The sequence below is a fragment of the Euleptes europaea genome, chromosome 10 (genome assembly GCF_029931775.1).
Source record: "Euleptes europaea isolate rEulEur1 chromosome 10, rEulEur1.hap1, whole genome shotgun sequence".
NCBI classification, from domain to species: Eukaryota; Metazoa; Chordata; class Lepidosauria; order Squamata; family Sphaerodactylidae; genus Euleptes; species Euleptes europaea.
Genome location: NC_079321.1, coordinates 42958115 through 42974246, shown reverse-complemented (window position 1 = coordinate 42974246; position 16132 = coordinate 42958115). Strand labels below are relative to the sequence as shown.

The 16132-nt window shown below is 41.8% G+C and overlaps 1 protein-coding gene across 1 annotated transcript; it reads left to right on the top strand.

The window, feature by feature from the left end:
• Positions 1 to 1495: 1495 nt before the first annotated feature.
• Positions 1496 to 14903, top strand: EYS (eyes shut homolog). Its single transcript, XM_056856173.1, has 4 exons — positions 1496 to 2258; positions 5326 to 5439; positions 8851 to 8998; positions 14750 to 14903. Exons 1-4 carry the CDS (start codon positions 1496 to 1498, stop codon positions 14901 to 14903), a joined length of 1179 nt encoding a protein of 392 aa, XP_056712151.1.
• Positions 14904 to 16132: the final 1229 nt, after the last annotated feature.

Sequence of the window (16132 nt, the reverse complement as noted above, 5' to 3'; positions counted from 1 at the left end):
GGCCATGGACAATTGCAGGGTGACCTTGGGCCAGTCACACACTCTCAGCCCTGACCCTGACTAGTATTTGGATGGGAAACCTCCAAGGAATACCAGGGTGACATGGAGACAGGCAATGGCAAACCATCTCCAAACATCTCTTGCCTTGAAAACTCTACAGGGTTGCTGTAAATCAGCTGTGACTTGACAGCAAAAAAAAAAAAAAAGTTCCAGCATTAAACCTAACCAGTCTGAATCCACAAACTGGAACTAATCTTGATTGATTTAGAATGGAACTCACTTTCTATGAATTTTAGAAGGGTTTTTTAAAATATATTTTTATTTGTTTGTTCAATTTATAACCCACCCTCCCCGGCCAAGACCAGGCTCAGGGTGGGGAACATCAAACATATAATATTAACAATAAAAGTAATAATTCTAAAATTAAACAATAAAACCCAATTAAAAACCCTTAAAAACTCCAGATGGTGCTTAATTTGGCCCATAGTGCCCGGAATAAGCAGTAGGTTGCCCCCCCCCCAATAATGAGAGTAACATAGAACTGGGGGGGGGGGGACTAGAGAGGCCAGCAGTCGATACAGAGGATGATATAAAAGAGTAAAAGTACAAATATTTTAATTCATGAGCCAACTTGACTAAAAATTCAATCACATGAGCCCAGAAACACATTAGGACATTGGTTAACTGCTCATGTGACCATTTGCTCATGAGATTTCTTATCTACATGTCATCATCGCCACATTGTTACAGAACGTTCGTAAGATACCTTTAAGGTGGTATGGTTTTTATAAAAAAACAGTACAATGGTACAGTCTTATCAGGGCTTTATCATGTTCACAGATTCTGACAGCACAGTTCTAATCTGCACTTTTTTATTAATTGTGCGAATCAGCTCTTTGTGTGTTAAATATGCATACTGTATACTTACCAGATTGCTCTCCATGTAGAACTCACCATCAGATCGGGAAGGTATTTAATCATTTGGAAGTGTACCAGTGATCTAGGTTGAATTGTAACAAGGGGAGCAGATCTTGTAACGACATCGGGCAGCTGCTTTTGTTTAACTTTGTGCTATTTACCATGCATCCTACACTTCTATCCATTTTGCATCCTTCTGTTCCAACCTACCCGAGGCAGTTACTCTTTTCCTTTAATATGCCACTAAAATGCTTCTGGATTCTTTTCAGGAATTTCTATTTTATTAGTTTTGCTTCTCATGTTTACTACAGAAATAAATGTGAAAAAACAATGCTGATGTTTTAGTAGATTTTGATTTGTGTGAATTAATATATGCCTATTAATACATAATCTGCAAACTCCTTTCACTTGTAGTCCAGTTGTTCATACTTCTTTTCCCTATTTCATAGGCAACAGTACAACAGATCAGAAAAGGCGGAAGTCTCTAGTAGGATATAAACTGCACGTCCTTTGAAACAAGCTGTCCCGTTTTCAATAACGGTACCGTTGTGATGTAGTCAGACTCCTCAGCCTGACAATGAAACTAAAACCAGCCATTCTTGTGATAGTACATTTTCTTCAAGGCTGCATTGTGGATGGGCATACGATTTGCAAAAAATATTCAACATTAGAATGGAGAACTCAGCCAACAGTGCATGTAGTGAAGTGGTCCCTGACCCAAACCATCTGTTTCAACACTTACTCAGACTGCTGGAATACTGATTCAGATCTCAAAAGCAACAACCTAGAAATGATAATTCCAACTCATCTACAGCTTTGTCCTCTGCAACTTCAGCTGGGAGATTCTCTTTTTGTTTCTTCTGAGCCATCTTTTCAATCATATGGAATGAACCTGGCCAGTGTCTCCTTGCAAGAATTTATGAGGTGCCCTCAAGAAGATGTCCCTCAGAAAGAGCTAATTTTTGGTTGCAGGTTAAGAGGAATGCATCAAATTGACCCAAAGTGGCTTGGGATTGGAACACATTACTTTGTAGAAACCCCTGCTAGAGGACCACCTTTATGTAATTTAGGGCTTAGACTGAATATAACAGTAAAACAGCATCTTTGCCAGCAATCCCCAAGTGCACCTTTCTGCTCTGGACATGGAAAATGTCTAAGTCATGCCTGGGATGAAGCATATCATTGTCTCTGTAACCAGCCATACTCAGGACAATTCTGCCAGCAATCTGATGTGTGCTTCAGTAAGCCCTGTTACAACAATGCTTCCTGTGTTAGCCGAGGGGGAAAAGGAGAAAATGGTGGAGATTACTATGAGTGCACATGCGCTCCATTGTTTGCAGGTAAGAATGTGTGTATTTTATATCTTGTGCAGTTGTTGTTTGGGAGTCAACGAGAAAAGGCTTGAATTAAATATTTAACAGGGCTCTAGTAATGAATTAAAATGATAGGTATGAGATAGGCAGCTGCAAAAAAATAAAGTTTTGGTTTTGCTTTAGCCAAACAAGTACTCCACCATAAAGAAATAACATATCCCAACATTTTAGGAATACAAAACATGACACATTTGTAGTTTGTGATGGGCAGCCCATTACTGAGGGGAGGGGCTGCACTGGTGGCTGGAAGCAGCGCAGTAGCACTGCCTCCAAAGGAGGATTCAGCCTCCCCCACTGAAGCAGAGAGGCTGCCCTTACTTTCAAGCCCTGTGGAGCTGCTCCATTGCGTTCCATGGGGCTATACCACCTAAAAAGGTGGCACAAGTGGAATTAAGGGCAAAGGGGGCATCCCCGGCCTGAAGGGGGATTAGGAAGCTGCCTAAAGGTGGCTTCGCCTCTGGAATGCCCCCGGGATGATGGCACAACTGGGATGATGGAAGTTCACTATCAGGATGCTGGTGGGAAGGTGAGTTGGCACCCCAGGGCCACGCTGCCATGGTAGCTCTGGGAGGCTGGTATCCACACCGGTCATGGTGGCGCAAGTGGCCCTGGTGCCGGCACAAGTGGCACGGACGCTGGCACGGGCCCTTCCACACCTCCTAAGTCCTTTCACCCTCCCTAGTAAGGAATGGATCCTAATAGTAATGGGAGAGGGAATCCAAGCTCCCCAATTTTCAGCTGTAATGATGAAAAACCTACCAGTTTTAGGACATTACCCCCCTCCCCCAAATCATCAAGATATATAGGATAGATCTTCAAGGTAGTTAAGTCTCAGTTCTTACATGAAGGAGAATAAAGTAGTTGCCACCATAATCTCCTCCCAAGAGTTATGATAGTGTACCCTAAGTTACCTTATTTTTCCATGTAAGACTTTTTTTCTTTAAAATTTTGCCCCCAAATTGGGGGTCATCTTATACACGGAAGCTGACAGGTGGGGCCTGTGGTGACCGCCGACCAGGGCCACCAGCCTCTTTCCCTGCTCGCTCTCTTCTCCACCCGTCAGCTGACATGCGGGGAAGAGAGCGAGCAGGGAAAGAGGCCAGTAGCCCTGGCTGGCCAGCATCCGGCGTTCAAACAGTTCGCCACTGGCCCCACCCATCAGCTGTCAGGCGGGGTGGGCAGCAACCAGTTTGAATGCCGGATGCCGGCCAGCCAGGGTAACCAGCCTCTTTCCCCGCTCGTTGTCTTCCCCACCTGACGACTCCTATTTGTTTTCTTAATTTTGGGTTCCAAAAATTAGGGGTCGTCTTATACATGGGGACGTCTTTTACACGGAAAAATACAGTATTTTAGTTTTCCAATAGGAAGACAAAGACAGCCCTGTACAAACTATTATTAAGATTTATTAATAAGTACAAGAGCTACTCCCATGGCCTACCTTTCCCCTGGTGTCAAAGTACACAACCAGGTCTTCTTTAACAGTACCCAAGCTCTCTGATGGTTTCTCCTTTTCTCTTTACTTGTTATTCTCGAAGTCTCATGAATTCAAGGGTCGAATAGAAAGGAACACATCCAAAATTATCTTTAATGAAAATGATAATTTTCTTCAACAGGTTTTGGGTCCTTGGGTTTTCGAAGTCATGGCTAGTCTAAACCCTTTCTCCTTGGCGTTATACATGGGGTAGGGGGCGCTAAAAACTGTGACATGCCATCTTAAATGGGACATTCTACCACCTTCAGTTTATGCTAGACTGCTTCTGAGTAGACCTGATTAAGCTTTCTCCCTTTGTTGTATAGCTTGACAATAAAACACATTTTTTGATCAACTATAATAAAATTAGGGCCCAGATCCATCCAAGAAAAAATGGCACAGGATTTCTTTCAAAATGAATTGAAAACAAAATGGCACTGCATCTTTTTTCCCAGTGCCCATTTCACATGAACTCTGTATAAAAATAGTTCACCCAGCTTGAGAATCCTTCTTTGGGTTTTTAAAGCCTACTTCTGTAAGGGCTATACTGAGCATTGTTTGAACCATTTGAGTCCAGTACAATGAGAGCTAGATAATAACCATAATCACATTATAAGTGAAACCTAAGCAAACTATAAAGGAAAGGAAAGAAGCCAGTAAGATTACAATTAAGACATTACATGATATATTGTGGATGGAATTCATGGTGTGAATGCGAGAAAAAATTCTCTCATAGTGTTAAATATTAAAAAAAGAAATGGAGGAACTGCTGAAGTGTGAATAACAGCATAGCAACTATTCAAATGACAAGCATAATTATACGGTATTTAGTCCCATATGCTGTAAAAGCACAAGCAATTTATGATTGGTAATTTCCAATAAGCAGCATCTTTAAGCTGAATTCATCCTGAAACTGTCTTCATTTCCAGGCAGCTGTTAAAGCATGCCAGAAAAATAAATATAAGATGTCTGTTCAAATGTTTGAAGGGTTCCCCCTCCCATGTTTAGAACATTACCTCTTATGCATTTAGATTAGAGGACTGATTTGCTAGATCCAAGATCCACCTAGTCCAGCATTTTGTTTCCATCTGTTGCCAGCTATAGGATTCTCACAAGCTAACATGTTGATGAAAGCTGTCTGCTATTGATGCTCCCCTTGCATGTGGTAACTGGGTAGGTATTCCATTTAGGTCTACTTGCTTGCATTCAATTTAGCTGTGTTTAAGGCCACATTTTCATATTTCTGGAGTGTTATAGTCGATTCCATAATGCTGTGGGTTACACCAATGTTTTAGGTAACATCCTTAGGGCAGAACATACTTTGTAAGTATGCTGATGATGCCTGTAGCATCTGTGACAGTAGCATGATCCGCCCAAACCACAAGGTATTTTGAGGAAGCACCCATGGAGGCATGACGGATCATGCTTCTTAATCTTAGGTAGACTTAATGCATTTGCCAATGTGTATACTTCTGGTAGGTAAATTTTCTTTTTCTTATATTTGTCAGCTTTGGGGGAGGAAGACGATATTGATTTCCATTTTTTCTCTTCCAATTTTATAAGGCAAGAACTGTTCAGAAATCATTGGACAATGCGAGCCACATAGTTGCCACCATGGCAACTGCAGCAATGTAACTCCAAATACTCACCAGTGCCAATGCAATAAGGATTTTTCTGGTAAGATTTGCTTTCATTTATTTATTTTATTTTACCAGATTTATGTCCCACTTTTCTGTTTTCACAAGGGCCACCAAGGTGGCTAATAATTTAAAACATACATGATAAAATCACATTTTAAAACCATTAAAATCAACCCCCCCCCAAAAAAAAACACAAATCATTAAAACAATTACTAATGGTGCTAAAATGCATACAAAGACTGAAAAACAGCAATTAAAATATTTGTGAGGAATGCCAAACAGAATGAGAAAGTCTTTACCCACTGGCAGACAATGGAAACAGAATGGGACAAGCCAATCTCCCTGGGGAGACAGTTCCAGAGCTTTGGTGCCACAACCTAGAAGGCCCTCTCCTGGATTGCCACCTAATCTCAGAAGGCAGAAGCACCTGAAACAGGGCCTCTAAAGAAGACTACATTGATTGGGCAGGTTCATACGGGAGTAGGTGGTCCTACCAGGTTCATAATGGAGTAGGTGGTCTGAGTGAACAACCTCAGAGGGTGCTTCCTGGCAGTCCTCCCTTACTGTCATACAAAAATGTTGTGTGTTGCTGTGGTTCTCCATGGAGGTTTTACAGTGACACCCTGCACCAGTATAAGAGAAGCTTTGACATTGTGGTGCAACTTCTTCTTTTTATCATAGATGCTTCAGTGATCACAGCAGATCATTATACACTTTGTGGGTTAAGTCTAAAGCTTCCACAAACTGAGCAAGTTCATGAAAGCAACTATAGACTATAATGGACCCGATTTTTTCAGTAAACCTGGAAATAAAGCCGAAATACCACTTTACTGGTATGGGTATTTGGCTTATTCTGGGTTTACCAAAACAAATCAGACCCAATAAACCCAAACCTTAAATTTACTGAAGTCACTCAGGCATAGTGACACTCTTCAGTTCTTTTTATAAGAGAATGAATGAATGTCCTCAGTGGCTTAGAGTGAACAACTGTGTAACTGAGTAGCAACTTTACTGAAGTTGTATAGGTTTTGGACTCTTGGTTGGGCCAAGATGGCAGGTTGGAATTCATGGAAGAAGTTGGAAGAAATTCTACATGTTTCAATCACTCTCCAGTTCCAAAGTTCAGCAGCATTACCTACTCCGTTTACTAAATTGTATAATAACCTCACTGAAATAGCTGACAATTAAGTTATAGTAAGATTACTATAAGGCAGACCTGACTGTAACATCTGCAGAAAGTAAGTCTTGGCAGGAAAATAGAATTATGGCTATTAGTAGCACAAGGCATGTAGTAAGTAGGAAATTGCCTGAATCTGCATACGATCAAGATGCCCCCATTATTATGTTCCCTTTAGAGCAATGTGGTTTAAAATAACAGCATCAGATACACAACCATTATGGTGTCAGGATGTTAAAGGCTGTGAAGTAGAGGTGTTTTAGCTTAGTATTTCCATTTTGATATGTTCTTTTTATAAAGTATTCCTAACCACTTTGATCCTTCAAGTATAGAGTGGGTTATAAATTTAAATAATTGCCCTGGTTCTAAGCTCAAAGTACACAGAGCGTTTTTTCCCCCTGTAAGAAGCAGATAGAGTCTCCAAAGAAAGAACATAAACATAATATTGTGCTTGCATTCCAATTTATATTTACACTGTCGCAGCAAAATGAGGGAAATGAAAAAGGAAGTAAATTACAGCTTGATGTAATTCTAGCAGAACATATATTACCAAAATTGCAAGAAGCTGAAATTCCACATACAACTAATGTTGCTATATAGTGATTTATTTTTCTGTAACTCCTACCCCTTTGATTGCCAAGACATTTGTGGGTAAATAAAAGCTTTCTTCCTCACAATCAACCTTCCTCCCCCCCTCTTGTTCCAAGTTATTTTGAGTCTGAGGTTTTGAGAGATAACAATTGCAGTTCTTAATTGCAAGTGTGCCCTGACTGGTTTAAAGCTTGATTATAGCTTCATGACGCAAAAGTAATTAAAATGGCAAAAGTTTATACTCATATTTTTATGGGGCAAAGCTAAGGTTACTGATGTGAATATGGAAACCATGCTATATAGACTGATTACTCTAGCCTTTGAATCAATTTATGGGTTATTGTGATAGGGAATTCTTCCCACCTCCTTCCCCCAGCCCCCAAAGGCAAGTTACAGACTTGGAAAATAAAATTACTACAAATCAAAAGCTTCAGCTGAATTCATAATTGCTTTGGATTTCTGGAGAAACACAAGATGGGAAGTATGAGTGACTTGTTCTTCCTCTCCCTACCTCTTGTCAAAAAAAGAAAAAAGGTACCTGCTGGACCACCTCTCCCAATTTGCCTCCCAAAGAACATGACACTCAGCTGGGAATAACCTACTGGAGGTCCCTGGCCCTAAAAGCATCCAGCTGTCCTCAACCAGAGCCGGGGCTTTTTGGGGCCTGGTTGAACGCTCTGTCAAGTGAGACCCAGGCCCTGCAGGACCTGAAGCAATTCCTCAGGGCCTTGTAAGACTGAGATGACAATTGAGGACAGTGATAGTTTCATTTTGTTGGCCTCCCTTTCCTTTCTATAGTTACCTATCCTATTTCTGTAGTCCCCAGCCTTCCTTGTTAGAGAGTATTTATTTTTCCCTTGTTCCTTCCCTCTGAATGGGTCCCCGCCAATGTTCTGTGTAATGGTTTTAGAGCGCTTTGGTAATTTTAAAATTATTTGTGGTTTTAAATTGTAAATTGTTAGGTTTTAAATTGTATTACTATGATGTAAGCTGCTCTGAGCTGGACTGAAAATCAGGAAAGGACGTCATACAAGCCTCATAAATAAACAAACAAACAAATATTCCTAGTGCCTCTGCCTGAATAGGCATATCTCCTAATTTTAGAGTGTAGAGACAAGAGCTGAGTTTGGAGATGGAAACACAAACCACAAATCATGCTTTGACAGCTGTGGTTAATTTAGAATGTCCAAAGTGTGTCTTAGTTGTATGAAGAACTTTACTGTACAATCCAGAGATCCAGGCAATGAGAAGGGGTAGGGAAATTGGAATTGTAAAAACTGCTATTGCAAACTTTATGGCTGTTACCACACTAGGTATTCCCAGCAATGTATTAAGAGTTTGAAACTGTTATAAAAAATACTGTCCGCACCTTGTTTGGTCCCTTTAGCTGTGAAGACTTCTTCCAACCATTTTTTAGCCGTGGCATCCAAAAACCCTTTTAAAGCGATGTTTTTTATAACATTTCCAAACTCTTGATACATCGCTGGGAATACCTAGTGCGGTAACAGCCAATGTAATGTGATACTGGCTCATGAAAAAGTACTCACTACAATGTAGTTCAAAACACATCCTGCCTTTGGTTTCACTTCTGTACTGGTATTGTCTTTCCATGCATCTAGGTCATGTGGATTCCAACTGTAATTACAAGTACTTTGTGTAATAACCCATTCCTTGCACTAGCATCCAGAGATCCATCTATACTTTCCAGGGCATCCCTAAATGGTGTTATCGACAGTGTTAGCAACATAGTAGCATTTATGCAACACTTTATACTGTACAAAGCACTTCAGATGCAACATCTTGTTATGCTTGGCAACGACCCTGAAAAGTAAGCCAATATTATCCCCAAACTGCAGATGGAAGACTGAGGAAGTAATTTGCATGAGACCATCAACACAGATCACAGTTGAAGCAAATGTCAAGAGAGACTCCATCTTGGAGAAATTTTCCAGCCTAAAGTTCTCTCTGCCTTCTGCAGGTGCAGAGTATACTCCCCCATCGCAGCCTCTTTTCAAAGACAGGTTCTGGGGCTAGCTAGATTAGACCATGAGTCTCAGCTGAAAACCATAAGATGGGAGGGGGGGAGTTCAGTCACCCTGGAAAGTTCCTCGAAGGCAGCTCCATGATTGGTTGTAGAGATCAGGAGGTTAGGGCCAGCTTTCTCCAGTGTAGCTAATGAGAAGACTAGCCTCTCATCCTCTTCGTTGCTGGAAAGACCCTTGTATTAAGATCTGGAAAATATTCACCTCAAGGACCAATTGTGCTGTACTAGAACGCCAGTAAGTTGACAGACAGTTTTATTGTTTTCTGTGCATCCTGCTACCATATGAACTGTATGCCATGTTTAATATCTTTTTCTGCCTTTCTTTGATAAAGCTTCATTTAGCTTTTTACCATGTGGTTGCTCAAGGAGTTTCTGGTACCAAACCCAGGTGAGCTTGGTTGCATTACTGCACCACAGCAGGGACTACCGTGACAAGATCTGAACTTAGAGTTGCCTCTTTTAAGCTTGCCCTTCTAGCTGTCCATTTAATGTGAGTTTGAGCTGCAGCAATTATCAGATAATGTAGTTTACCCCCACGACATGAAAAGCTTCAAGTGTACATTTCTGCTCACTAAGCCAAGCCTCTTTTAAAGGGACAGGACCTTTTTCTCCTGGCCAGTTGGCAACCCTACCTGAAGTAGGACTTTACTTGTTCGCAGCTCAGTCTCTTGGCCACTGTGCTACAGCAGCAGCATGAGCATTTAGAAATAGAATATGGCTTGACAGAACAGGAATGAAGGAAGGTAGTGTCACCCTAGCTTCTCTAAAGGCCTGCTCTAGAACAACTAGCTATCAAATTTAGGATGGATACAGCGCTGAGTAGTTATCATGAGTTGTTTTTACATGAAGTGTACATAAATATTGTCTATTGAATCTATATTCTCATTTTAACGACACTAGGCACAATTCAACCTAAATATGTATTCTTACATATAGTTACATGGCAATAAGTCATTAATACAGTGGGATTTACTTGTGAGAAGATATGGCCTGAGTTTGCTGGGCCCCAGGAAAGGAGCTCCTGGCCAGCACAAGACTCACCTGACCTGAGGAAGGGTACTCATGGCCAGTGCAAGCCTTTCCAGACTAAGGGAAGGCCTGTTCCCAGCCCAAGCAAGCAGTCTATGAGACTGGCCAGCTCTTTTCCTCTGCCTTCTGCATTTCCTCCTTTATGGGAGTGAGGTTGAGGGGGGAGCTTTCCCACAGCCTTGTTTTCTTCCTGATCCCCCCCTCCAGGTTCTATACGTCTATACTCCTAAGTAAGTCATGCTAAGCTTGTTGGAATTAGTCCCACTTAAGGGCGCATAAGATTGCAGCCTCACACACACACACGTATTAACTTCAAAATTTGTTCTGTGTTAGAAGTCCTGTTACAACTGTGGGTTCAAGCCAAATGTTGACTCTAGTAAAAGAAAGCTTTTTTCAATTATGCTTGCTGAGGTTAAATTGTAAACTCCCTTTCCCTGAATCTGTTTATTAAAAAATACCCCCAAAACAATGTAATGGGAGTATTAGCTGATGGTTTTCCAGTCTGGTGCTTTAGCCTGTGAATGGATGTGGATCAGATGTAGTCAAGTGTAAAAACTATTTTCTTTTACAAAGGAGTGGGAAAGGATTTAATATATTTAATAAGGTCAGACACATTCATCATTTTGTGCATTGAATAATCAAGAAGTTTCACACTTCATGTTTTTTTTGTCTGTACTTTAACGTCTTTCTATTATCTCTATCCTTTTTTCTTTCTTTCCAGTTTTCTCATGGAGATACATTAAAATGCTGTGTAGGTTGTTTTGTTTGAAACTGATGGTATGCTTGCAGTATGAACCTCATACATACGGTTTGGTCATAAAAACAAAACAAGATACAATGGTTTTAGCCATGTGGCTTGCACAGGCACTGCTGTTATGTGATATTGAATTTATCTCAGTCTATGCCATATGCCCCTAAAGATATGAATATTTATATGCCTATGTTTATATTCCAGAAGGTGGGAAAGCAGATGGATGGGAAGTAGCCTGCAAGTTCCATTTTTGTGTGCTACCAAAGAAAGAAAGTATAAGAATGATTGATTTGAATTTGTGCTCTTGCCACTTCTCTATAGCATGTGAAGTAGATCTATACATTCATGAACAGCAGAAGCTCATTACTTTCTCACCCTTTGGGCAGAATCTGGACTACTGCAAAACAGTGCAGATATAATGGTGGGTGAATGTGCCTCAGAATTTGGCTTACCTCAGAATTTAGCTCAGATAAACTGAACTATTTGCCAATAAACTGGCATTATCTCCCCCTAAATAGCGTACTGGCAGGGAGTGGGAGGAGACCGAAAAGGAGTCTCTCCTCTCACACACCTACTGGCAGGCTAGCCACCATTAACTGCCACAACTGTGCAACCACAAGGTAAGGACTTGGAGGAAGAGAGGCAGGGTAATAGGGAATTACAACTGGGAGCCTGCAAGGACTTGTGGGAGGCAGCTCATTTCTTTCTCCCTCACTATTTTCTCTTTCTCTTTCCTGAAAGCCCCCATAGTCTCTCCCTTTTCCTGCCCAACAGCCAACTTATAGTATCTGCCCCTCTGTCTTCAGCTTTCCCTCTCCCTCTCTAGCAGCCTCTACCTAGGAAAGCTATCCCCCAATTGTCTGGTATTTGCCATTGGACCATGCCCACTTGCATGGTAAGGAACCCTCCAGGATTATGACAGGGGGCAACTCACTTTCCCCTCCCCCACAATTTCCTCTTTCCCTTTCCTGAAAGCCACCACAGACTATCATCTTTTCCTGCTTTTTTTCCCTCCTTAGTGTTGCCAGTCAGGTTGGGAAATTCTTGGAGTTTGGGAGGTGGAGCTTTGGGAGGGTGAAGTTTGGGGAGGGAAGTGATCTTATCAGTGTATAATGCCATAGAACTCACCATCCAAAGCAGCCATTTTATCCAGGAGAACTGATCTGTCATCTGGAGATCAGTTGTAATTCCAGGTGGCCCTGGTGAAAATGGATACTTTGGAGAGTGGACTCTATTGCATTATATCCAACTGAGGTCTCTTCCCTCCCCAGGCTCTTTTCTCACGCTCCTCCACAAGTTCTGCAAGAATTTCCGAACCTGGTGCTGGCAACCCTAGCTAGGTCTGGCCTCAATGCATCCTGCCTCAAAGACTAAAATTAGCCTGAAAGGGGCTCTTCTCTCTCCCCTACCTTTTACTGACAGAACCAAGACTGGAATCTGTGGTTGCCTAACAATAGCCACTGATGTCATTGCTTAAAGCTACAGGTACTCCTTTTTATCATTTTTGGTTTTTTTAAAACCCAATGTATTATTTTTAGATGTCACATTTTCCTGCAAACCTGGGGCCCTGTTCAGGTTTGTAGGAAGATCTGACTTGCCTGTTCACAGCTCCAGTCATGGGATTTAAGTATCCTCAAATTTGGCCAACTTCACTATTAGTATACAGCTATACAGACCAAGCCAGTAAAGAATTCTGCGCTTAAGCACTTAGCTTTATGAAGGAGCCACTGAAGTTTGTATTCCTGTCTTCTGAACTTTGGTGGCTTCTCTAGTTAGATATCAATATAGGAACTCTAGATACAGCTTGGCCATAAAATTCACTTAATGCCCTTGGATTATTACTGGCCTAGTATTTCAATAAAGGTAGTCTAAGTTGTCTGTATTGGTCTCATGTTTGTTAAACATGATTGTGCCCAGCTTGAGAATCCACTAGGTTTGGCTTTGACATTTACTTGATTCTTACCAGATCAAGACTATAAAAGTCAATGTACAATTGAAGGAAAATTAGTTGCTTGAATCCTCCTGGTGAGTATGTGGTATTTAAATCAGTCTAAGGAAATTCACTAATAAAGAGCCAGTACTACAAGTGAATGGTAGAATTTAATTTACATTTTGCTGATGCATTTTGTACTGATGCCACATTTAACAAAAATAATATGAATTGTGCCTCCTTTAGGCTTCCAGGTATGATGAATGTGCTGACATTAGTGAGCAGGCTGTGACCATGCAATGACCTCTTTACCATCACTGGTCCACTTTGCATTGCTTACAGGAGGCCTCAGGTATCCCCCTCCCAACAGGGACTTAAAGCTGTTTACATCATTTTCCTGTACTCTGTTTTATCCTCATAATAATCCTGTGAGTTAGGCTAGGATTAGTAGGCTAGGCTGAATGTGTGTGTGTGGCCCAAGATCACCCAGCAAGTTTCCATGACAGAGTTGGGATTTGAAGCTGAGTCTTCCAAATCCTAGTCCAGTGCTCAAATCTAATGTTGGTGGGAATGCTGGTGGGGATAGCTTCTTTTGCATTACTTACTGTCCTCTGGCAGGCTGCACAACATGGAAAGGCCCTCCATACTGCCATCTCGAAATAGCGCACGTGTCATTCAGATTACAGAGATCCCAGATGTTGCCATGCATAGGAATTACAATTTCTGTTAGGTGAGACAGTCAGACCTTAAATGCATCAAACATACCAAGGGATATCATGTACTCCCCCCTCTGACATTGGTCAGATGCTCCCAGCCCTAGAACCAACCAGGTAATTCCTTTGTGGCAGCAACAAGGTTTTGATTCGATAGTGCCATTTGCCAGTGAATTGGATCCAAACTAAATTTTCCATCAATGTAATGGCACTTTCCTGACTCTACACTCCCATTGCAGCATGCTGATCTCATGAAATGCTGCTCCTAGGGGACAGGGGACCTTGAAGTGTGAGATGAGAGGAAGTCTGCAAAAGAAAGAGGGAACCTGTGGTGATTGCCAGTTTAGTTTGGATCCAGCCCAGTGCTTCTGTCTCCAATGTCTTACAATGTAGTCCTAAGCAGAGTTACACCCTTCTAACCCATTAACTTCTATAAATACATTGTTGTCTAAGTTCCAGTGACAGTTTGGACTTTAAAACCAGATAAATCTTATTTTTAGCAGAATCTACCTGAATCACAAGTAATTCCTCTGAAATCCAGTCCCCAAATTAGGATACCGATGAGAAATTCCCTGGTCACTTTGCCCATCCCTAAAACAAATTGATTTTCAATATAGGTAAACATTGGAAAGACAGCCAAGAAAGACTTCCATTATTTTAATGACCCATAAGTAGTGTCCTGCTGTATTCTGTTTCTCAGGTTAAAAAAGAGACTGCTAGATGTTACATGTCAACAGAGATTCATGAATACATAGATTCTGAAAGGCAGTAAAAACATCAAGCTCTTTTATAACCTGTTGCATAACTTAATAAAATGGATTAATCCTGTAATTCTTCAAAGCTATCACTTTTGATTTTGCTGTAGCATGGATTCTGCAAAGATCCTGAATCTTCATTTAAGAAATTAAGAGTGATAGAAAATTCAATATACTCTTAAGTAAATTGTTGCAGTGAATTATACAGTGCTTAGTGAAACAATGCCAGAAATTGCACTTCAGTTCTGCTCATTATGAACTTACTGTGGCGTGAGTTTACTTTATGTAAGCATCTGAGATTATATGCTTGGGGGAACAATCTTTCGATGAGATGGGATGTCTTTCTCCCTTCTATAGGTTACTCTTGAGTGTGGCAGTAGGAGAGATGGCACAACTACTGTTTACAGAGGCCCATGCTTTACTTGAACTTGTTGATGCTAAGGGGGCCCCATGCTTACCTGAAACTAGGGCTGTTGATTCAGTAAAGACCAACCGGAAAAATACCGAATAAATGCAAATTCAGTAAATTTCTGGTTCAGGTATACCGAATCAGCAAAATCCAGGAGGTTGGCAAAGCCGAATTTGCCATTCCCAAATATCCGGCTTTCCACAGCTCTTGCAGGGGCATTTTTGCAGGTAGAAGTCGCAAATTTTCAGGGTAGCTAGAAGGGACTCTCCTTGCAAGAACCCCCAAGTTTGGTAAAGATTGGGTTAGGGGGTCCAGAGTTTTGGGGTCTGGAAGGGGTCAACCTCATTCCCCCACAGCTCCAGACCCCTGACCCAATCTTTACCAAACTTGGGGGTTCTTGCAAGAGATTCCCTTCTAGCTACCCTGAAAATTTGGGATCTCTACCTGCAAAAATGCCCCCCCAGGAGCTGTGCAAAAAAAAAAAAACACCATTGGATAACGTTTGCGGGGAAAGGGTACTGTGTGACCTACTTCTCATGCCTAAAAGTGTGAAACAAAGCAGGAAATGTTTAACAAGCTGGTCCACCAATGTAATCCAATGGAGTTTTTTTTGCAAGGCTTCTGGGGGGGGGGCATTTTTGCAGGTAGAGGTCCCAAATTTTCAGGGTAGAGGTCCCAAATTTTCATTGGAGCCAATGCTTTCTAATGGGGGGATGGGGCAACCCCTTCCAGACCCCATAACCTCAGACCCCCTGACCCAATATTCACCAAACTTGGGGGTTCTTGCAAGGAGAGTCCCTTCAAGCTACCCTGGAAATTTGGGACCTCTACCTGCAAAAATGCCCCCCCAGAACCACAGAAAACTGTGAATGTGCTTAAATGGCTTTAAATGGCCGAATTATTTGGGAATCCCGAATTTAAACCCAAATTCCTACCTATACTGGTATAGGGGGATTCGGGATTCCTTCTGGGGATTCCTTCCCGGGGGGGGGGGAAGGTCATTTAAACCCAAATTATACTGATTTTTTTTCAACAGCCCTACCTGAGACCCATTTGCAGGACAGTGGGGGGAGGCAGGGAGGGAGGCGAAGCTTCATAGACTGGCCGGGGCCCACAGCACGGCTGATCAGTGGCTGGGTCACACAGGCATTTCCCAGTCTCCCTGGCCTCCTTCCTCTTCCTCAGGCCTGGCCGTGTGTGTGTGTGTGTGTCCTGGATGGCAGACTCCACTGGGAGGGGTTTTTCCTCTCACTCATCTGGTCCAGATATTAGCCCACTATGCCTTCTGGCCTCAGTTGGCTTCATGGCTTCTTTGGGAGACCAAGTTTGCC

Coding starts and splice junctions, on each gene's coding strand:
- EYS (XM_056856173.1), top strand. CDS start 1,496: ATGAAACTAAAACCAGCCATTCTTGTGATAGTACATTTTCTTCAAGGC. Junction 2,259..5,325: donor ATGCGCTCCATTGTTTGCAG/GTAAGAATGTGT, acceptor CAATTTTATAAG/GCAAGAACTGTTCAGAAATC. Junction 5,440..8,850: donor ATGCAATAAGGATTTTTCTG/GTAAGATTTGCT, acceptor TCCTTGCACTAG/CATCCAGAGATCCATCTATA.